At 39.9% G+C, this 25,035-nt stretch overlaps 1 protein-coding gene across 2 annotated transcripts in view; it reads right to left on the bottom strand.

Annotated features, from left to right (window-relative positions):
* Positions 1-115: 115 nt before the first annotated feature.
* LOC137654488 (uncharacterized) overlaps positions 116-25,035 on the bottom strand; it is a 121,311-nt gene continuing 96,391 nt past the window's right edge. Inside the window, exons 11-12 of one of the 2 annotated variants that reach the window (XM_068388154.1) lie at positions 9,914-11,561; positions 116-995 (exon numbers count right to left, since the gene is read on the bottom strand). In XM_068388154.1, the coding sequence (XP_068244255.1) occupies positions 9,930-11,561 (1,632 nt within the window). In that variant the 3' untranslated portion in view covers positions 116-995; positions 9,914-9,929. Of the gene's footprint in view, positions 996-7,628; positions 11,562-25,035 lie in introns of those variants that run through there. The other variant, XM_068388153.1, reaches the window with a different exon arrangement.

Raw genomic sequence — 25,035 nt, 5'->3', positions numbered from 1 at the left:
ATAAGCAATGAACCCAGCTCATACGAAATTAAAATTGTTCTACTGTGGACTATATACAATAAGAAATTACGCATTACTGTTTTATAAGCCCAAGAATAGGGAAAGAGCACCATCAGAGATGTAAGCACAGAAGTAGGAAGACATGACTACATGCAAATGTGTAAAGAGGTGTGAGATCAATAACATTTTTGTGGTTAAATGTCTCTTAATGCTATGGGAGTGTAACGATGCAACAGAGTAATTCTCAAAACAATACTATGGGAGTGTGAATTTGTAACATCAGAGCAACTTGAGTGGTTTCCACTGACCTTTTCTAAAACCTAAGCTAACAGGACAAATGCAAATCACAACATTAAGGTATGACTTCAATGCTACTACTCTTTAAGCTCAAGTTTTAAGGCATCTCATGAAACCTACCATCATAAAGACTACTCCACACACTAATGAAAATCGTGAAAGTATTTTGTATTCCAATACCATATGTAAATACTGGCAGCATTCAATCTCAAAAATAATCTTGATTTGACGTATGCTCAAATGCCACAGTAGAATTTTTCATGTAATAGGATTTGTTAATCAAGGCAAGGAATACCTAATATTGCATCTATATCTTTCCAGTATCCTTCCTCTTTAGGATATTACTTGACCTTCAACTAACATTCTTGAAATTTCCCATTTGGATGCAACTAATTCTCCCGAAAGATATATGAAATATGCAGAAAATTTAAACAATAGTTTGTAGTTAATTCTTTTCTCAAATATATGCTGCACTTACAAAATAATTGGCAATCACTATGCTTGTTACTAACCAAAACTCTGAACCTACAGCTACTACTTGGAAATTTTTCAATTTATATTTTAAACAACAAAAAACCAGCCATTTATATTTTGAACAACAAACTAAAATTCACTTGAATTATAACTTATCCGTATGATCAACTACTTTAATAATTGGCTTTTCACATGGTGAATTTCCTGCTTTTCTCCTAATTTCTCTGTGAAAGAAAAATAAGGTATAATGAAGTGTAATGGATAACCGAAAAAACAAAACCGTAATATTAAACAAAAAAGTAACAAAATAAAATGGATCTGTATTCTGGAACTTCCAAAGGCCTAAGTTCTAACCTTAATAAACTAACATTTTATCCTTACTCCATACAACCACGAGCCTTAGTGTAAGGGAGAAACCCCTTGACCTAATACTGGATCGGTACAATTTTCATGCCATTTAGTTAAACATTCTTTCCCCAACACATATACTATATTTTACTGAACTTTTGGTTCTTTTATGGAAACTCGGAATTTCACCTGTTTGTGCATTAACTTTTTTCTCAGCAGAGACTGGGATAAAAGTTATTGGTAAACTAAATATGTATGTATTATTTCTATAAACTTCCCCTACGTTCATATTGCTTCTTCTCTAGAAGCTTGGTTTATTGACATTACTCATAAAACTATAATTCTTATTTTTCCTTTTAATAGAGACAACCTCTAGTAAAGTATTGAGATACTCTCTAACGGTTAATGGCAAGAAGCAAAGAAAAGAGATGACAGGGACTCTTTGTTATTTCGGTGCCTGTCATATTGTATGGACAAACATCGGTTCCCCAGCATCCAGATTGTATGGTTTAAGTGTACCATGGGTTCCTAAGAGAAATTCATTAAAATAAGACCTCTTAAAGAGAAGTGTTTTAAGATTTCATCTCAATGTACACTGGAACCAAATATCTGATCTAGACAATCTAACTTCCAGAGATGAAAAACCAAGTTCAACTGTCAAATTGGTGAGATTATTGCAGGCAATTACATACATACATACATATACCAAAGGCACTTCCCCCAATTTTGGGGGGTAGCCGACAACAACAAGAAACAAAACAAAAAGGGGACCTCTACTCTCTACGTTCCTCCAGCCTAACCAGGGACTCAGCCGAGTTCAGCTGGTACTGCTAGGGTGCCACAGCCCAACCTCCCACATTTCCACCACAGATGAAGCTTCATACTGCTGAGTCCCCTACTGCTGCTACCTCCACGGTCATCTAAGGCACCGGAGGAAGCAGCAGGGCCTACCGGAACTGCGTCACAATCGCTCGCCATTCATTCCTATTTCTAGCACGCTCTCTTGCCTCTCTCACATCTATCCTCCTATCACCCAGAGCTTTCTTCACACCATCCATCCACCCAAACCTTGGCCTTCCTCTTGTACTTCTCCCATCAACTCTTGCATTCATCACCTTCTTTAGCAGACAGCCATTTTCCATTCTCTCAACATGGCCAAACCACCTCAACACATTCATATCCACTCTAGCCGCTAACTCATTTCTTACACCTGTTCTCACCCTCACCACTTCGTTCCTAACCCTATCTACTCGAGATACACCAGCCATACTCCTCAGACACTTCATCTCAAACACATTCAATTTCTGTCTCTCCATCACTTTCATTCCCCACAACTCCGATCCATACATCACAGTTGGTACAATCACTTTCTCATATAGAACTCTCTTTACATTCATGCCCAATCCTCTATTTTTTACTACTCCCTTAACTGCCCCCAACACTTTGCAACCTTCATTCACTCTCTGACGTACATCTGCTTCCACTCCACCATTTGCTGCAACAACAGACCCCAAGTACTTAAACTGATCCACCTCCTCAAGTAACTCTCCATTCAACATGACATTCAACCTTGCACCACCTTCCCTTCTCGTACATCTCATAACCTTACTCTTACCCACATTAACTCTCAACTTCCTTCTCTCACACACCCTTCCAAATTCTGTCACTAGTCGGTCAAGCTTCTCTTCTGTGTCTGCTACCAGTACAGTATCATCCGCAACAACAACTGATTTACCTCCCATTCATGATCATTCTCGCCTACCAGTTTTAATCCTCGTCCAAGCACTCTAGCATTCACCTCTCTCACCACTCCATCAACATACAAGTTAAACAACCACGGCGACATCACACATCCCTGTCTCAGCCCCACTCTCACCGGAAACCAATCGCTCACCTCATTTCCTATTCTAACACATGCTTTACTACCTGTGTAAAAACTTTTCACTGCTTGCAACAACCTTCCACCAACTCCATATAACCTCATCACATTCCACATTGCTTCCCTATCAACTCTATCATATGCTTTCTCCAGATCCATAAACGCAACATACACCTCCTTACCTTTTGCTAAATATTTCTCGCATATCTGCCTAACTGTAAAAATCTGATTCATACAACCCCTACCTCTTCTAAAACCACCCTGTACCTCCAAGATTGCATTCTCTGTTTTATCCTTAATCCTATTAATCAGTATTCTACCATACACTTTTCCAACTACACTCAACAAACTAATACCTCTTGAATTACAACACTCATGCACATCTCCCTTACCCTTATATAGTGGTACAATACATGCACAGACCCAATCTACTGGTACCATTGACAACACAAAACACACATTAAACAATCTCACCAACCATTCAAGTACAGTCACACCCCCTTCCTTCAACATCTCAGCTTTCACACCATCCATACCCGATGCTTTTCCTACTCTCGTTTCATCTAGTGCTCTCCTCACTTCTCACTTCCTCTATTGTAATCTCTCTCTCATTCTCATCTCCCATCACTGGCACCTCAACACCTGGAACCGCAATTATATCTGCCTCCCTATCATCCTCAACATTCAGCAAACTTTCAAAATATTCCGCCCACCTTTTCCTTGCCTCCTCTCCTTTTAACAACCTTCCATTTCCATCTTTCACTGTCTCTTCAATTCTTGCGCCGGCCTTCCTTACTCTCTTCACTTCTTTCCAAAACTTCTTCTTATTCTCTTCATATGACTGACCCAGTCCCTGACCCCACCTCAGGTCAGCTGCCCTCTTTGCCTCACGTACCTTGCGCTTTACTTCCACCTTTTGCTCTCTATATTTTTCATACTTCTCTATACTATTACTCTGCAGCCATTCTTCAAAAGCCCTCTTTTTCTCTTCCACTTTTACCTTCACTCCTTCATTCCACCATTCACTGCCCTTCCTCATGCTGCCTCCAACAACCTTCTTGCCACATACATCACTTGCAATCCCAACAAAATTTTCTTTTGCTAACTTCCACTCCTCCTCTAAATTACCAGTTTCTCTTACTCTCACCTCGTCATATGCCATTTTCAACCTTTCCTGATATTTACTTTTTACCCCCGGTTTTATTAGCTCTTCAACCCTCACTAGCTCCCTTTTACATCCACCTACTCTATTCCCCCACTCTTTTGCTACAACTAATTTTCCTTCCACCAAAAAATGATCAGACATACCGTTAGCCATACCCCTAAACACGTGCACGTCTTTCAATCTTCCAAACATTCTTTTAGCTATCAACACATAATCCATTAATGCCCTTTCTACTACTCTTCCATTTGCCACTCTTACCCATGTATACTTATTTTTATCTTTCTTTTTAAAAAAGCTAGCACTTATTACCATCTCTTGTTCAACACACATATCTACCAGTCTCTCACCACTCTCATTTTCACCTGGTACGCCATATTTCCCAATGACACCTTCTACCTCTCCAGCACCCACTCTAGCATTTAAGTCACCCATAACAACTACATAATTCCTTCTACCCAGTCCTTCTACACACCTAGTTAATTCATTCCAGAACTCATTCCGCTCTTCTTCACTTTTCTCACTACCTGGCCCATACGCACTGACAAACGCCCAACATTCCCTACCCAACCTAACCCTTACCCACATTAACCTAGATGATATCTCCTTCCATTCCACTACTTTACCTGTCATCCATTCACTCAACAATAAAGCCACACCCTCTCTCGCTCTTCCCCTTTCAATCCCAGACACTCTACCAGACATTTCACCAAACATCACTTCACCCTTTCCTTTCATCTTTGTCTCACACAAGGCCAATACATCCATCCTTCTACTTCTAAACATACTTCCAATCTCACATCTTTTACTCTCTATCGTACTACATCCACGCACATTCAAACACCCCAAAACTAGAGTGCGGGGAGCAGTCACTCTCCCCCCAGCTCCATCTCTTTGTTGCTGTCTCACAGGATACCTTTACAGGAGAGGGGGTTCCCAGCCCCCTCGTCCCGTCCCTTTTAGTCGCCTCTTACGACACGCAGGGATAACGTTGGCGCTATTCTAATTGTTTTATGCCCCCGCGGCCACAGGGGGCTGCCCCCGCGGCCACAGGGGGCAGGCAATTAGCTCACAGAATTGATATAATAAATCACAGACCTTTATCTGTTTGCAGATGCTTCACAGGTTTGTTGAAGAGTAACTTCGGATCATTTAAATCTGTCAACCGTACATATTTCTTGCTAAACTACAACCTAGTTGGTAAAGCAAGACCAGGGCCTCCAACAGGGAAAAATAGCCCAGTGAGGAATGGAAATAAACTACGAGAAGTAATAAGTAACGTTAAAATAAATCTGTTACATGTAAACTTTGAAGAAAGACCTATGTCAGCCTGTTCAACAAAATCATTTGCTACAAGTTTGAACCTCTGAGGTTCCACTATTTTATTTGGTTGATTAGGAGGATCATTCCAATATCTGATCACAGCTGGAATAAAACTTAGAACTAACTGAACGACTCTGCCAGAGATTAATATCTAGATCAGGAATAAGAAATTTAATAGACTGCAAGTTCTTGTCCAACAAATTAAGATGACATTTAGCAGCTTTAGACCAGACTGGAGAACATGGTAGAAAGAAAGAATTAAAACACTTCTGAACAGATTGATCAACAAAAATAAAAGATTTTTTCGTGCAATTGAAAAAGAAACAGAAAATGTCTTTCTCAAAAGTAAATCTGCATTCATGAATCACACCTAAAATATTATCAATGCAGAGATCTGGATGTTGAGGAGCCACTATCCTTTGTTAGGGTTCAACTTCATGCCCCATAATTTGCACCATGCACTAATTTTAGCTACATCTCTATAAGGGATTCAGCAACCATAGATCTACATTAAGGAGATGGAATTGAGGCAAAAAAAAAAATGTAGCATCATCTGCAATATTCAAAACTCTTCCGGACCAGGAACCATTGATGGTAGGGAAGACCATGGCAGTGTTTTTTTTTAAACCTGCATCTGGAATCAAGGAGTTACAAGGTCACCTTCCCTAACTGTATGGGATATTAGCTAAGCAGAAATTATTGGTCACCACATCCGTAAGTACAGTATATCTATGAATTGTAAAATGGGACTACCCATTTGTAGACATGTTTATGTCATTGAAAAAGAATAAAGTTGTTCTGGCCATATGTAGATCTTTATGCATTCCTATCGATTACCCTGATTCGGCAGATGTGAAGCAATTACAGGATCTCTACAAACAAGATAACTCTTAACAGCCCAGTTCTGGCCACAAAGGGAATGGTGTACGATCTGTGGCGTCTTGTTGGATGTTCCGATAAGGTTGCCATATAAAAGGGATTTTGACGAAGGAAAAATCTATTTCTGGACTCAACCTGTGTCGCTCCGTGAAATGCTCCTTAAAGCACCATTTCAAAGGTATAAATGCTGCTAAATATACCAGAGAAAAAAGTTGCATGGAATGCTAGGAATATATCCAGCTCGCTCACCCCTAAAAGGGTGTCGGTATTAAAACTGGGGCGAGTGATACCACTACCAGAGATCCCTTTCCAATTAGACTTCTCCCTCCTCAAAGTCCCCCGTTACTACAAGGTGTTGTTCACTACAGCTACTGCCCCCCCCAACCACTACCTAACCTCTTATCATTCCTTGTTAGCACCCGTGAACGTTCGGTCGTGTTTTTCGTAGGTCTGTGTTATTTTGTGCTTTGAAGATGTCAGGCGTTTTGGAGATCCATGCTCCCAAGTTGAGTATTATATTTGTCTGTTTGGGATTTCTAGGTAGCGACACACGTTCATTCAATAACCTTGTTGGGATATCTCAGATAACCAATTTCAAAGGTGATTCATCTAAACACATCCATGCTACAATTAGCCACATGGAACTATCCATTGTATTCTCAGAAACAAAGGGTTTTTTCACAGCCCTCTAGATTGTCTTTAATAGGTTATGAAAGATAGTCTACCATTATCCTCTATCAAAGACACTGGAATAATTATTTTTAGTGGTGCCAGTCTACAAATGAATAAATGACAAGAACTAGCTAAGACAATATTGTTAAATCTTTACGCCTCTTTTATTATGAAAAGGACCTTTCAATTTCATTGCGGAATATGAATCAAGCATCTGGGATTAGATGTACTGTATCAGTTTCAGGTAGTGTATTATAGCAGATGTATTTAGTATTTAAGGGGCCATCAGTACTAAGGTCAATATTTTGAAAATTTCATGTGGTTTTACATTATTTAAAAGGTTCAGCTTTTGAACCTTTTGAAAATCTTTCACTTAAAATAGATTTCATGGCTAAAACCCTATTCCTATTGACAGGCTTCAGCTAAATGCATAATATCCCTTAAGTACTACTTTTTTAAGGAAGGGTTTTTGGAGCATAAGATGATTGTGTTGTGTTCCTTCAGGAAAAAAAAAAGGATTTTGAGACCAAGATAATTTTAATACTTTGTATTTCAATTATATAAATGACCTATTTCTTTCCTTCACTAGTGTCCCACCTCCATCAGAGTGAGGGAATCAGCAATATGAACATCAGGGTAGATTCATACAAATAAATCATCATCATCAAACAAATAAAATTTAGAAAATAAAATTAGATATGCTCACCCTCTTTCTCACATACTTGTGATATCAAGAGGATAAGGAATAGTTTTGAATTCGAGACTGAAATAACAGAGCTCCTGGTATATCTCTTCCTGCCACAAACTACTAGTGTGTCTCATTATTTTAGTGTAGACATGCATGAATGGAAAGTGGGAATTTTTTTAAATTCTAAAATTTTATGGGTAAATGGTAATACAGTAAACCAGTATTCTAGAGAAGAAGCAATATGAACATCAGATAAGTATAGAAATAAATTTTATTATTAAAATTCCATTAATAAAGATATATATGTACAGTATATATCACAAAAACATGAAAAAGCATTTTCACATTTACAACCTTACCTTGGAAACTTCAATCTCATTGCAAGAGGCAGCTATTTTTTGTACTCTACCTACCTCCACTCTTAATTGAGCAATACAACAAACTTGAACAAGAAAAGAGAATAATACTGACAGTTTCTCATTTTAGGAAAGTGCTTATTTTACTTCAATTACTTCTTAGTGCAGTAATAAACTGTAATGTCATCGCAAAATGCAGCTGCTCGACATTACACAATATTCAAAGCGCCAAGTCTAGATAAAAATATTAATGGCCTAGTTGGCAGTGATACAAAACAATTTTAAATTAGGCTATCATTGCTTGTCTAGTGTTCACAATACATCCATGCTAGAGTGCATGGTTAATACAATAGATCATGCATCAACATTCATAACTTTCTAGATTTGTTATTCAACAGTACTGTACAGTACATGCAAAGTATGTTAGGATGTGAAATTTTTGGCTACATAATGGGGGGAGTACATACTAAGGTTACAGGAAAATATTTGCATGTGACTAATCACAAAAGCACTGTTAAGTTACATAATATAGTATTCCTTGAGATGGAATGTGTTCCTATTATTGATTTACTGTATTGTATTTAGAACATATCCCCAGCACTGGGACCAGGGAAGCTATTCAGCAATAAGGAGCAACCTGGCAGAAAACCCTTAAGTTGTACTATGAAACGAAAGTTAAAAGGGGTTGGACAGCAAGTTGGAAGAAAGGAAGCTGGAATGTGTATAAAATAGAAGGCTAAAAAGTGGGTGCAGCTACAGGCCAGACAGACACTGCAAAGACCCACTTTAGTAATGCCTACAGTGCACCTCACAACAGTACTAACCTCCCGCTATCATTGTTACATTTAAAAAAAAAACAGCTTTTAGAGTAAACTGTCTTGTACGAATATCAAATCTGTGATAGTACTCACAGAAAAGCACCATGGCAAAATATATCAAAACTATATTGAAAAAGAAAAGTTGCTATGTTTAACCTCTTGAGGGCTTCATAACCCTAACCTCTCAAGAGGTTAATTAATGGAAAATATTACATTAATTTGTACTTAAATTTGAAGAATATATCATAATCACACAATTTTAAGGAAAAGACATTAACCCTCTGGTGATCCCAGCCATGACAAAATTGCTGTCAGACTCATGACTTATGGCCAGGGATCAGTGACTTTATGTGATGACATTTTGTAGTGTAACTAACAAAGGAATAAAGTTACAAAGAAACTGAAATTAAATGGAAAGCAGAATAAATTTTCTATAAAGCACTTATGGTTACACAAACAGATGATGGCAAAGTACATCATCAGATCCTCAGAGGGCTAAATAGGATTGCATCCAATAACAAGCAGAAAACAAATGGTTTCTGACAGCACAGTTAAACATGGATAAAATTATCCTATAATTGCTATAATACAGTACCAATATGTTAAAAAAATTGCCAACACATTTCAATAGTTATTACTTAAACTAGCAATTTAAAGAGGAATGTTGCCATTAAACTTACCACAGATTTAATAACCCACACGACTAAGGCAATATCCATAAACTGTGCTATAAAATTTCTAACTACTGTAGTTTTTAATTTTTACAGATGGTGAATAAAGAAAGTGCTTTTTTAAAGTAATTCCTGACATGACACAAAAATTTCAAAATGTAATACTACAGTAAGTCTAAGATGACATTACAGGACATGAGGTTTCAGTAAATAATTAGTTTTCAGTTCTCAGGCTAAGGCAACGAGCTGATTTTATCTTTCATGTTTCTGGTGTGATCACTATAAAACACAAGTCTATTGCACAATAAATCTGGACTACAGAATTTCTTTTTTATAAAATACTTACACTTAATATTTAGTTCTCATTTTAGAGGAAAGTTTGCTGCTAGTCTGCTTCGAAGTTTACGCGACTTCTCACTAAATCCTTTGTCCTTCTTTCTGTGAACTGTATTCAGATCTCCATTTTCGGATGCTCCAACTGCACCATGTACAGCATGTTTTGATTCGATATAGGAGACACAGGGAGTGTCACATTCTTGAGTCTCATTCATCCATGAAAATGACATGATAAGATCAGACCTACTTTTATCATATGACAACTGCGAAGCACTTGATCCTCTGTTACTATCTCCAGATACAGAATATTTTGTCTTGCTACCTGGAACACTCACAGTGGTTGTAACAACCTGCATATCGCCTTCTCGGCATGGCACAACTTGTAAATCTGATCCATCTGCATATCGGTTTTCTGAAGGTGTTTTACTACGATGAGAACTGCTTGCATTATCTTCTGCTCTTTGACCATGAGAATTTACATTAGGAGATGGGAGAAGAGTACTGCTATGAGCAAGCCTGGGCAGTGAGGATGGGCTACGATTAATTCTATCTTGGAGGGAATGTGTTCCAGTTTTGATATCTGCCCCTTTCTGTTGTATTAATCTATTAGCAAATGTTACATGTTTTGCCCTCAAAGATGGACTGCCAGGTACTTTGAGACAGGAATTGGGTCTTACATTTACAGCGGATGGTCCAGAAGCTGGTAAAGAAGGGATTTTTGATTGAGGCTCCTTAGTAATATCTTTGTCTATACTTGTGTTGATTTTGGATGGTAAATGGGTAGCACCGTCCAACCTTTCTTCTTGAACTTTCTCTGTACCTTGGTCTTTATTCTGTAGTTGAGAATCATTGGCCATTGTGGATGCCTTGGTATTCTCATAATCAGATGAATGCTTCACATTGAATGTAAAAGTATTAGAAGAAGCCTCTTTTTCAGAATTATCCTGAGGCAATGGACTATTATTGGCTGGCTCTCTTCCAGTATTAAGGCCTTTGCTTCTATAAGCCTGACTATCATTGGAAGAAAAATTATCTTGGTAAAGAATTTGTGGTAAAACACTATTCAAATTTCTGCTATCGACAGTGCTGCGTATTATACGCCTTGTCACATCTTTCCCAGGAGAGAAAACAGGAATGCTAGAAGAGCTTTTGTAAACTACATTCTTTTCAGCTTTACTTGCATTTTCAAGCTTTTGAGGAGTCATATCTGGGGTGGGTGACTTTCTTTTATGTGCAATTTTCTCATTTATGACAGGTACATCTACAACTACTGATTCAGTACTTATCACAGAGCTATATTTGGAAAACAATGAGGAGTCATGACTTTGCGTACCAATCCCATTCATAGTAAAGTCTGGCTTGCCGACTCTCTCATGAAGGTTCTTTCGAAGAATTCTTGGAGAGGACTGAGGGATGGTATTCGCATATCTTGGATGAAAGGGAACTCTACATGTACTGGGTGTTGTCGAGTGTCCTACACGATGTCGAGGACTAGTAGGTATATCCCTGTCAAGACTAACTTGTTGTGGATAGGACTGTTTCCATGCCTGTGGACCAGGCGAGGGCTGTCGAAATGGACGTTCTTGGAGATTCAAAGGATATCGTTGGACAGGTGGTGGTATGTAAGGTTGAGGAGGCTCATGAGGAGTTAAGGAGACCTAAAAGAAAAGATAAGATATGTATAGTTACAAAAAATAATTCCTAATAAAAAGTAAATGCTCTCATACATATTACGAGAGCAGTTGATACTGATGCAAACAAAATTTGTACCACAGCAGACTTCGTAATAGTTTACCTTCTAAAATGCTATGTACTGTCCTTGAAAGTATTATTACAATAAAATATATTGGTTTCTATAGTAAAATAAGTAAACAAAAATAAGATTCTTATGGGTTTAAATCTTTAACAAATCTATAAAAAAAGTGGCTTTATATAACTTCAAGTCATTCATGAACAAACAGCACTATGTTGAAAACAAAGGCATGAGAGTAAACAGCAATAGCTAATAGCAAACACACTAGACTTCATGAGATCAAATGTTCATTACATATTTGATTGTGTAATATTACTTCCATAACTAGTTTCAAACGGTTGTTAGTTTTCTACCTATTACTTGAGAAAATGTTTGCACAACACAAATTAGAGTAAATTTTATCAAGAGGAATGGTCTTTGGGTACATTTAAATTAGGAATTTGGAGCAATGAATGTAAGTATGGATGGTAAAAATAGCAATTCATTAGTACTAGTGCCTCAATTTGATGGGCAGTTGATAGGGCTGGTTTCCTGATAAGTAATGAATACCCTATAATAGAGCCAACATGACAGTAACACCCTTGTAATCAATATAACATCTTGTATTTAAAACAAAGCATCACTATAATTTTTCATCACTTGTCATTCTATTTCATCATTTTGTCCCATGTGTTTAATGCAGAGCAGAAATTTAAAGATTAAAGTTACATATATAACTTCAATCTGAATAAAAACTAGTTTGTCGAGTTCAAGTTTTCATCAGATAATAAGCACAAAGCTTTAATACAGCTCCTGTGAGGCTAAGTCCTTTCATAATATTACTCAAAGGCTCATTAGTTCCTTGAAAACTGATAAGTGATTTAGTAAAGAACTCAAGATTATCTGAAGGGTTGGTGCTTTATGATTGAGACAAAATTGTCAAGCTTATCTTAGGATAGAGCCAAGTTTTTATCCCAATGTCAAGCTCCTAACCTCTGATGGACAAAAAGTAATGAGACCTATACAGTACTTACTACCCATTTGTCATAAGCATAATACATAAAAGACAACTCGTATCCGAGGAATCAGCTTCAAGAGTTTTAGATTAGCACCTCACCTTAAAATTACACAACATACAGTTCTAGCAAATTAACAAAATTAATTTTGTGTGCATGCCATCTGAAAGCAGTTACAACTCCAGTTGACTAACTAACTAGTTTTGAATTATCATCCTCTGATACAAGCCACTCTCCCCCTAGTATGGTCTGTAACACAACATAGGTAAAATTATATCCAAGCTAAAACATTTATGGTATTTTAGAATAAGAAGTCCTTTAGAGCTTAATTTTCTAATCAATCAAATAGCCATATTTAAAATCTTCAAGCAATTCATTTCATGTTCTATTATTTTGAAAGAAATGGAAATATAATTTATATTACTTTCTAGATTATTTTTAACTTTTACTATTTGATTTCAACAAACCTAGTTATAAGGAGAAAGCCATGGATATCAAATAATACTTGGGAGACTATAAAAAGGCGACAAAGACAATTGACTGTTGAAACTTTTTGAGGAAGTAATGAAAATTACAAGGTAGAGCATGCTAAGTATTCCAGTATTGACAGTGAGGTCAAAAGAAAAGCCAGGAATGACTGGTGAGAATATTTAGACAATAAAGCAGAAGAGGTTGACAAAGTTATAAATTCAGGAAGTGGCTATGGTGTAAAAATTGCTCATAGAATTATTAATGAAATCTCGATTAGGGCAAAGAAGCAGCAGCATATACTGTACCCATCAAAAAGAGAGATGGTTCTGTTATAGCAACAGAAGATAAAGAAAGACAAGGTTGGATCGAACACTTTAGTGAGGTTATGAATAGGAGATATGAAGGGAATAATTTTATTAATATACCTGAAGCTGATGAAGACTTTGATGTGCCCATGAATGAATTCAGTGTTTGAAGTTGTAGCTATCCTCAAATAACTAAAGAGATGGAAAGCCTCGGGATACGATGGAATAACTGCCGAGATGAAACTGGCCGAAAGTGAAGTGACTCCCAGACTACTTACAAGATTATTTTGTAGAATGTGGCATGAAGAGGCAAAACCTGATGAATGGGAGTTAGGAGGGTTGGTGAAAATAGCGAAAAAGGGGGACCTGTGTGATTGCAATAATTACAAAGGCATAACACTTACTTCAGTTATGAAAATATATAGTATGCTTATTCTAAAGAGACTGCAAAGAAAGATTGATGAAAAGCTGAGAGATGAACAAGCAGGATTTAGAAAAGGTAGAAGTTGCACCAAATTTTCATTTTGAGACATGTAGTACAGCAATGCTTACAATATAGAAATCCCCTTTTGATGGCATTTGAGGACTACGGAAAAGCCTTTATAGTGTGCACCGGCCAATTTTGTGGAGAGTCCTGCGTTATTATGGAATTCTTGTTGAATATGTAAATTTGATTAAGTCTGTTCATGAGCATAGCAAGTGCAAAGTTAATGTTAATGCAGTCTTATCAAATGAATTTCCAGCGAAGTACCCCAAGGGAATGTGTTGTCACCTATGTTGTTTATCCTCATGGATTTTGTAATGTGTGGAACAGTCAGAGATGGGGGAGAGGGATTGGACTGGATTGGTGATATGAATTTAGCAGACCTAGAGTATGCTGATGATGCTGTTCTTGTTAGCAGAATACCACAGGATTTGCAATGCTTGCTTACAAAAATGCATGAAATATCACACGAGGTTGGGCTTAAGATGAACAGAAGGAAGACAGGTGATGAGAACGGAGTATGCAATGAAATATGGTATGTTGCTGGAGGGAGAAGGGATTAGTGGGGTGGGATCATTTAAGTATTTGGGAACTGTGATCGCCAATACAGGGTCTTTGGAGTTTGGTGAAAGATTGAAAAATGTTATTTTCATTAGTAAAATAAATTTTTGAATATACTTACCCGATGATCATGTAGCTGTCAACTCTGTTGCCCGACAGAAATCTACGGTCGGGATACGCCAGCGATCGCTATACAGGTGGGGGTGTACACAACAGCGCCATCTGTGGTCAGGTACTCCAGTACTTCTTGTCAACACCACCTCAATTTTTTCCTCGGTCCACTGGTTCTCTATGGGGAGGAAGGGTGGGTCAATTAAATCATGATCATCGGGTAAGTATATTCAAAAATTTATTTTACTAATGAAAATAACATTTTTCAATATTAATCTTACCCGATGATCATGTAGCTGATTCACACCCAGGGTGGTGGGTGGAGACCAGCATACATGTTAACAAAGAAGCTAAGTATCCCGTATTTCATTTTATTAGTTATTCAAAAATAACATAAAATAAATAAGTACCTGGTAAGGAAGACGACTTGAACCATTACTCTGCCTTTATTAAGTACGTCTTCCTTACTGAGCGTAGCGGTCCTCTTAGGATGCTGAACGACTCTTAGGTGCTGAAGTATAAAGGGCTGCAACCCATACTAAAGGACCTCATCACAACCTTTAACCTCGGCGCTTCTCAAGAAAGAATTGACCACCCGCCAAATCAACAAGGATGTGGAAGGCTTCTTAGCCGACCGTACAACCCATAAAAAGTATTCAAGAGAAAGGTTAAAAAGGTTATGGGATTATGGGAATGTAGTGGCTGAGCCCCCGCCTACTACTGCATTCGTTGCTACGAATGGTCCCAGGGTGTAGCAGTTCTCGTAAAGAGACTGGACATCTTTGAGATAGAATGATGCGAACATTGACTTGCTTCTCCAATAGGTTGCATCCATAACACTCTGCAGAGAACGGTTCTGTTTGAAGGCCACTGAAGTAGCCACAGCTCTCACTTCATGTGTCCTTACCTTCAGCAAAGCAAGGTCTTCTTCCTTCAGATGAGAATGTGCTTCCCTAATCAGAAGCCTGATTTAGTAAGAAACTGAGTTCTTAGACCTTGGAAGAGAAGGCTTCTTGATAGCACACCATAAGGCTTCTGATTGTCCTCGTAAAGGTTATGACCTTTTTAGATAGTACCTAAGAGCTCTAACTGGGCAAAGTACTCTCTCCAGTTCGTTCCCCACCAAGTTGGACAGGCTTGGGATCTCGAACGACTTAGGCCAAGGACGAGAAGGAAGCTCGTTTTAGCAAAAAACCGAGCTGCAAGGAACATGTAGCCGTTTCAGATGTGAAAACTATGTTCCTGCTGAAGGCGTGGATCTCACTTACTCTTTTAGCTGTTGCCAAGCACACGAGGAAAAGAGTTTTTAATGTGAGGTCCTTAAAAGAGGCTGATTGGAGAGGTTCAAATCTTGATGACATAAGGAACCTTAGGACCACGTCTAGATTCCAGCCTGGAGTGGACAACCGACGTTCCTTTGAGGTCTCAAAAGACCTAAGGAGGTCCTGTAGATCTTTGTTGGAGGAAAGATCCAAGCCTCTGTGGCGGAAAACCGCTGCCAACATACTTCTGTAACCCTTGATCGTAGGAGCTGAAAGGGATCTTACGTTCCTTAGATGTAACAGGAAGTCAGCAATCTGGGTTACAGTGGTACTGGTTGAGGAAACTGGATTGGCCTTGTACCAGCTTCGGAAGACTTCCCCTTTAGACTGATAGACTCTGAGAGTGGATGTCCTCCTTGCACTGGCAATCGCTCTGGCTGCCTCCTTCGAAAAGCCCCTAGCTCTTGAGAGTCTTTCGATAGTCTGAAGGCAGTCAGACGAAGAGCGTGGAGGATTGGGTGTACCTTCTTTACGTGAGGTTGACGTAGAAGGTCCACTCCTAGAGGAAGAGTCCTGGGAATGTCGACCAGCCATTGCAGTACCTCTGTGAACCATTCTCTCGCGGGCCAGAGGGGAGCAACCAACGTCAGCCGTGTCCCTTTGCGAGAGGCGAACTTCTGAAGTACCCTGTTGACAATCTTGAACGGCGGGAATGCATACAGGTCGAGATGGGACCAATCCAGCAGAAAAGCATCCACGTGAACTGCTGCTGGGTCTGGAATCGGAGAACAATACAACGGGAGCCTCTAGGTTATCGAGGTAGCGAACAGATCTATGGTTGGCTGACCCCACAGGGCCCAAAGTCTGCTGCAAACATTCTTGTGAAGGGTCCACTCTGTGGGGATGACCTGACCCTTCCGGCTGAGGCGATCTGCCATGACATTCATATCGCCCTGAATGAACCTCGTTACCAGCGTGAGCTTTCGATCTTTTGACCAGATGAGGAGGTCCCTTGCGATCTCGAACAACTTCCACGAATGAGTCCCTCCCTGCTTGGAGATGTAAGCCAAGGCTGTGGTGTTGTCAGAGTCCACCTCCACCACCTTGTTAAGCTGGAGGGACTTGAAGTTTATCAAGGCCAGATGAACCGCCAACAGCTCCTTGCAATTGATGTGAAGTGTCCTTTGCTCCTGATTCCATGTTCCCGAGCATTCCTGTCCGTCCAAAGTCGCACCCCAGCCCGTGTCTGATGCGTCCGAGAAGAGACGGCGGTCGGGTTTCTGAACAGCCAAAGGTAGACCTTCCTTGAGAAGAAAGCTGTTCTTTCACCACGTTAGAGTAGACCTCCTCTCTTCGGAAACAGGAACTGAGACCGTCTCTAGCGTCATGTCCTTTATCCAGTGAGCAGCTAGATGATACTGAAGGGGGCGGAGGTGGAGTCTCCCTAACTCGATGAACAGGGCCAGCGATGAAAGTGTCCCTGTTAGACTCATCCACTACCTGACTGAGCATCGGTTCCTTCTCAGCATGCTCTGGATGCATTCTAGGGCTTGGTAGATTCTTGGGGCCGACGGAAAAGCCCGAAAAGCTCGACTCTGAAGCTCCATACCCAGGTAGACAAAGGTCTGGGATGGGACGAGCTGGGACTCCTCTAAATTGACCAGGAGGCCCAGTTCCTGGGTCAGATCCATAGTCCATCTGAGATTCTCCAGACAGCGACGACTTGTGGGAGCTCTTAAAAGCCAGTCGTCTGACGGAGCCGGACACAAGATCATGGTACTGCTGCACAGTCTGTGAACTGTCAACCATGGGGAAGCGAGGAAGTACAGCGACAACCCGAAACTGTCTAGACTGTCTGGGTAGTACAGACAACTCCTTATCGGGTTGCTGAGGTTGCCGCACTGCGTCACAACAAGTCCCCTCTGCTGGTTGTTGAACGTCTTCCCAGTGACACACTGACTCCGTAAACAAAAAATCCTCTAACAAGGACTAAGCTTGGACTGCATGTCTTGCAACAAAGCTCAAGGTCTATGGGAGCAGGTGTGGCAACAGACGGGGTTAGCGACTGAAGCGGAACCATTACCCTCCCTGGAAGCATGTTATGCTTAAATAAAAATCCATAGGAGGCTAAGCAGCTAAAGGCTCCTCTCCAAATGACAGAGTCCTCAAGGGAATATCAGAAGGAGGGAGAATAGCACTTTCTCATCTACAGGAACCATATCCGAGAAAAGCTAAGTTCTCTCAGTGAGGGTTTCACTGGTGCAAAAGCAGCAGACCAGAAGGCAACGTTATGAAACTGCTTGACAGTCTTGTGAGTTGGCAACAACCAAAGATGTGTGACTGAGGAGCATGCGGTAAGGTATGCAGAGCATGCTGTAAGGTATGCAGAGCATGCTGTAAGGAATGCAGAGCATGTTGTAAGGTATGCAGAGCATGCTGTATGCAGAGCATAGTATGCAGAGCATGCTGTAAGGTATGCAGAGCATGCTGTAAGGTATGCAGAGCATGCTGTAAGGAATGCAGAGCATGCTGTATGCAGAGCATGCTGTAAGGTATGCAGAGCATGCTGTAAGGTATGCAGAGCATGTTGCATGGCATGCGGCTTATGCTGCATGGGATGAGGCTCATGCTGCATGGGATGAGGCTCATGCTGCATGGTATGAGGTTCATGCTGCATGGGATGAGGCTCATGCTGCAAGGGATGAGGCTTAGGCCGCATGGGTTGAGGAGGATGCCGCATAGTATGAGGCTCCTGCCTCATGGGTTGAGGAGGTTGCCGCATAGCATGAGGCTCCTGCCTCATGGGTTGAGGAGGATGCCGCATAGCATGAGGCTCCTCATAGCATGAGGCTCCTGCCTCATGGGTTGAGGAGGATGTCTCATAGCATGAGGCTCCTCATAGCATGAGGCTCCTGCCTCATGGGTTGAGGAGGATGCCGCATAGCATGAGGCTCCTCATAGCATGAGGCTCCTGCCTCATGGGTTGAGGAGGATGTCGCATAGCATGAGGCTCCTCATAGCATGAGGCTCCTGCCTCATGGGTTGAGGAGGATGTCGCATAGCATGAGGCTCCTCATAGCATGAGGCTCCTGCCTCATGGGTTGAGGAGGATGCCGCATAGCATGAGGCTCCTCATAGCATGAGGCTCCTGCCTCATGGGTTGAGGAGGATGCCGCATAGCATGAGGCTCCTGCCTCATGGGTAGAGGAGGTTGCCGCATAGCATGAGGCTCCTGCCTCATGGGTTGAGGAGGATGCCTCATAGTGCTGGAACCCGGCAACTCCCGATGCGGCAACTCACCATGAAAGCAGGAGGCGCAGCAAGAACATGCGTCTGGCAGGGTGGACTGCGCATCGGAGGTGGAGCTCTCACAGGTGGAGGGTGGGAGCAGGCAGCCGCAGTATCTGCTGAGCGCACAACCTCGGCGGGTTGTAGGTTAACAGGCTGCATTGTCAACCTTCCAGCATGATACTCCTGTATGAAGGAGCAAGCTGAGACTGTATAGTCTGCAGCATGGACCACTAGGGTCTATGAAAGACAACAACAAACGGAGCTACTGTCCGTTGAGACTGAGGGTCTAAAACAGCTGGTGCGGCAACAGACGGAGTTACTGCCTGTTGCGGTACCACCTTGCCTCTCTGGGAGGTGTGCAGTTGTCGTACTGCAGCAAGTCCGAACTGACCCAGTGGCAGTGGCTACACCAAGGAGTTGGACTTGCGCGGAAGGGACCGACTTGCACTTAAAAGCTGCAAGATTTGGTCCATGGTTTCTGCGAGAAACCTCTTCCGCAGACGAGGAATAAAAGGGCTCTCTCGTCTTTGTGTGGGTGGGGTGATCACGTCGGCTACGTGAGTGGATACACCCGAAACCACGGAGGGAAACGTCTGTTCGTCGATCAAGGCCTGATGAACCCATAAGTCCTTCGACATTACTTCTCCCCTGGGCTTGGGAGCTTGTAAGAGGTCCCAGACTAGGCGAACAACTGGCACGAACAGACGAACCCTCGAACGCAACACTGTAACACTTTGCACTTATCACTTTATCACTTTTGATTTTCTGTTTGCACTTATTTCACTGAACTCGAAACTTTAAGTGGTTTGTACCTGAAACACGCAATTCTATCCTTCATTAAAAGTTAGTAATTGCGAAAACAGTATTACAATGTAACAGAAAAACATAATGAAAGATAAAGAATTCAGTGGCTGGAAAAGACTAAACACTAGATCAAATAAACTACGTTTAAAATCTCTCACCGCATAAAGCCTGGGAACAAGAATAAAACTCTAGAAACGTTTACCTTCTTCCCCTAAAGAGACTAGGGAGAAGAGCAAAAACGATAACAACGTTACCCGCTTGAACGAAACGTTTATCCTCCTCTCTCTCCCTCCGTCTCTATCTCTCTCTCTCTTGACTTAGAACCTGAGAGATGAGCCCAATTATATATATCGTTAAAACATATTATTGTTAAAGGAAAAAAAAACTGAAAGATTCCCCAAATAAAAAGTTCCTTTATTAGAATTAAAACCATTTAAGCTAAGAAAGAATGAACAAAACGCTAGAATCGGTTTACTCTTACTGCAACGTGAAACCGTGAATACTCTCTCTCTATCGTAACGATAGAGCGCAAGTTGAACGTTCTGAACGTCAACAACTGCGGAGACAAAACAAAACGTTAGTTCAACTTTGAAAACAGTACGAGACTATCAAAGAAATTCTTTCAAAAACATTAAAATTAAAATAGCATAAAATCTTAACAGGTAAAAACGATATGACGGGCTCAATGTTAATTAACTTCGGTTCCAAGAAAAGACCGCCTACTATTAGGAAAGGTCGCATATAAACAAACATAAAAATTAATTTTTATAAGTTTATAATAAAAGGAAGTTAATCGAAGAGGCCTATAAAAGGCGGAGAGAAATAAAATAAATCTATAACTTTGTTAAGCAAAATTAAGAAAGAGAGTCTATACTCTCTTCGACACCAACACTTCCGTCTAAGGGAAGGGTCGGCCATTTAAAAGTGAAAGAGAGTTCATACTCTCTTCGTCACCAAAATTAAATCAAATTAATTCCAAAAACTTGCTAAGCTAATGTTAAAGCTTCCTGAATAGCGAAGGCTAAACTCTAGAGCAAATACATCACCAAATCGTGAACAATAACTCCAGAATCAACAGCGTATCCAAGTAGGTCTAGCCGGTGGCACGACAGAGGAAAAATTGAGGTGGTGTTGACAAGAAGTACTGGAGTACCTGACCACAGATGGCGCTGTTGTGTACACCCCCACCTGTATAGCGATCGCTGGCGTATCCCGACCGTAGATTTCTGTCGGGCAACAGAGTTGACAGCTACATGATCATCGGGTAAGATTAATATTGAAAAAAGCAAATCAGACAATGGCTAGGTTAAGTAAAATTTGGAAATCCAGTTGCCTGAAATTACATATAAAAATCAGACTATATATCAGTTTAGTGAGATTGGTGTTGCTCTAAGGACATAAGTCATGGTATGACAATGAAACAATCTCCAATAGATTTAGTGGATTTGAGAACAAAGCCCTCAGAAGAATATTGGGAGTTAAATGGCAGGACAGGATTAGAAATGAAACTATAAGTGAGATTTCTTGAGTACCATATGTGGATGAGATCATGATGAGGGGTAGATGGAGATGGTTTGGGAATGCTCTTCGCACTTCTTAAGAGAGATTAGTTCACGAAGCGTTCAGCTGGGCTCCACAAGATGCTGGAAGAGTTGGAAGACCCAGGCCAACATGGCTCAGGACTATGAAACATGAAGTAGGAGATGATGAATGGAGAAGTACTGAATTAAAAGCTCAAGATAGAGACGAATGGCGAAATTTAACAGAGGCCCTTTGCGTCAATAGGCGTAAGAGGAGATGATGAAGAATACTTTTACACAGCTGATAAGATCATCTGTTCATAAACCAAGAAACTCCAATACCAAATGAAAAAAATGAAGATCTAATACAAATAATCCAACTGACTGGTGCATGTTCTACCGAATATGTAGAAAGAAAACCCATCTCTTGCATCTGTTCACTTGTCACCAACTCAGTCTTCCCAAGTAAGTAAAATTTTGGAACGTCCTTTAATTTTCATTGTCATTTTTCATTTACTCTCCTGTACTTTCAACCTCCCCACAAGGAGAGAAAATAAGAATTTTTGTATAGTGCTGTGACTAATCATGTTTTGGGTTGAATAAGTTTGCTCTACTTATCATTATCATCTCTTACGCCTATTGGCGCAAAGGGCCCTTGTTAGACTTTTCAATTCGTCTCTATCTTGAGCTTTTAAATCAATACTTCTCCATTTATCTCCTCCTATTTCACTCTTCATGGTCCTACAATTCTTCTGGTGTCTTGTGAAGCCACATTAAAAGTTTGGTGAACTAATTTCTCTTGGTTAGTGCGAAGAGCATGCCCAAACCATCTCCAACTACCCTTCACCCTAATCTTATAGCGCTCGAGTAATCTCTCATAGTTTCATTTCTAATTATATCCTGCCATTTAACTCCCAATATTCTTCCGAGGGCTTTGTTCTCAAATCTACAAAATCTATTGGATATTGCTTCACTGTCATACCATGCCTCATGTCCATACAGTAACACAGATCTCACTAAACTGATATTTAGCCTAACTTTTATATGTAAATTCAGATGATTTGATTTCCAAATTTTACTTAACTAGCCATTGTCTGATTAGCTTATTTCAATCTTTCATTAAACTCCAACTCTAAAGACCCTGTATTAGAGATCATAGTTCCTAAATATCTAAATGATTGTACCTTATTAATCCTTTCTCCTTCCGATGATATTTCATCTTTCATTACATATTCCATTCTCATCATCTCTGTCTTTCCCCTATTTATCTTGAGCTTAACCTCCTGTGATATTTCATGCATTCTGGTAAGCAAGCATTGAAAATCCTGTGATATTCTGTTAGTAAGGACAGCATCATCAGCAAACTCTAAGTCACCTAATTTCCTAATACCAATCCAGTCCAATCCTTCTCCGCTATCCCCACTGTTCTATGCATTACAAAATCCATGAGGATAAGTAACATAAGTGACAACACATTCCCTTGGAGTACTCCGCTACCACTAACATCAACTTTGCACTTGCTATGCTCATGAAGACAAATTTACATATTTAAGAGGAACTCCATAATAATGCAGGATTCTCCACAAAATTTGCTGGTGGACACTATCAAAGGCTTTTTCATAGTCAACAAATGCCATCAAAAGTGGATTTCTATATTCTACACATTGTTGTACATGTCTTAAAATGAAAATTTGGTTAGTACAACTACCTTTTCTAAATCATGCTTGTTCATCTCTCAGCTATTCATCAATCTTTCTCTCTAGGCTCTTTAGAATAAGCACACATTTTCATGACAATTGACGCAAGTGTAATGCCTCTGTAATTATTGCTATCAGTTAGGTCCCCTTTTTTGCCATTTTCACTAAAACTCCTAGCTCCCATTCATCAGGTTTTGCTTCTTCATGCCACATTCCACAAAATAATCTTGTAAGTATTCTGGGGTCACTTAATTTTTGACCAATATTATCCCAGCAGTTATTCCATCGTATCAAAGGGCTTTCCATCTCCTGAGTTTTTTAATGATAGCTTCGACTTCAAACACACTGAATTCATTCATGGGAACATCAAGGTCTTCCTCAGCTTCAGGTATATCAATCAAATTATTCTCTTCATATCTCCTATTCATGACTTCACTAATGTGTTCCATTCAACGTTGCCTTTCTTTATCTTCTGTTGTTATAACAGATCCATCTCTCTTTTTGATTGGTATACTTCTTCTTCTTTGCCCCAATCGAGATTTCATTGATAATTCTATGAGCAATCCTTACGCCATAGCCACTAACTGAATTCATAGCTTTGTCAGCCTCATCTGCTTTCCAGCTTACATATTTTCTCCAGTCATTCTTGGTTTTCTTTAAACCTCTCTATCAATACTGGAATACTTAGCATGCTCTACCTCATAATTTTCATTACTTCCTTGAAACCTTTCAGCTATCAATTTCTGTTTTTGTCTCCTTTTTATAGTATCCCAAGTATCATTTGATATCCATGGCTTTCTCCTTGTGACTACATGTCTCAAAACTGCTACCAACTGACTGAAATAGGTTGTAATATCACACCATTCTACATTAATTGCCTACTCTTTGTCTCTTAAAGTCGATAAGACTGCAAATCAATTCCTACATTCAATTGCAAATGTTTCTTGGTGCTCATTGTCTAGAAGCCTAGTTGTATCAAACCTAAGTATTCTATCCATCTTTCTGTTGGGTGCTTTCAGTTTTAATTTCAGTTTGGCAATGAGGAACTGGTGTTCACTACCAATATTTGCACCTCTATAGCTTCTTACACTCAAAGAGTTCTCCTCCTCTCTTTATTACTAGCTGAAGCTATCTTTCATGTATGGTATTGACTCTTCCAATGTTTTCTGATGCTTATTCTAGCAATGGTATTTAGCAAGATTTAGTTTTTCTTATTACCTATTACTTGGAATCAGTTTTTGATAACTACTGCGCTGTTTGTTAGCTTTATCTTACAAAGAAGACTTACTTTCTTATGTGTTAAAAGATAAGGTTTTGGGATTTACAATATGTAAAAACCATACTTAAATACTAAGGTAAGTTTTGTCATCAAAGGCAGTGAAGGTGATGGCTTAGTCTTCCTGTATTATTGTGGTTAAAGTTCCAGTGAAATGTTTCTGGATAATTTTTCAAGAATTGTTTTGATTCATACACAAGTAAGATGAAGACTCTGAGATGTTAATGTGTGTGATAATCTTTATTTGGAAAGACAAAGACAGCATAAAGCTAAGAATGTTTTTCCAGCTGTGGACTCCAGGCCAAAACTAAGGTGGATTGTTCAACGCTTGACCGATATCCCAGCAGTCAGCTACTCTTGAAATTCTTGCATATGTTATGAGATACTTAACAGAAGGATCCTCCAGCAGTATTAAGAAGCTGACAGCTATATTACAACTTGTTTCTCTTCCAGATTTAAGATCAAGGATGCTCTATAAACCATTGGGTTGCTCAACCAAATTTTGGTAATCTCCTCCTTGAGATTCTACCACCCTTGCCTTTACCTTCAGTTGTATTCAAGCATTTCTTAAATCAATGCTCCAGCTAAACTTTTGAGGAATA

The sequence above is a fragment of the Palaemon carinicauda genome, chromosome 15, assembly GCF_036898095.1.
Source record: "Palaemon carinicauda isolate YSFRI2023 chromosome 15, ASM3689809v2, whole genome shotgun sequence".
NCBI lineage: Eukaryota > Metazoa > Arthropoda > Malacostraca > Decapoda > Palaemonidae > Palaemon > Palaemon carinicauda.
Note: the sequence above shows the minus strand (reverse complement) of the source record. Positions and strands in the feature narration are given on the sequence as shown.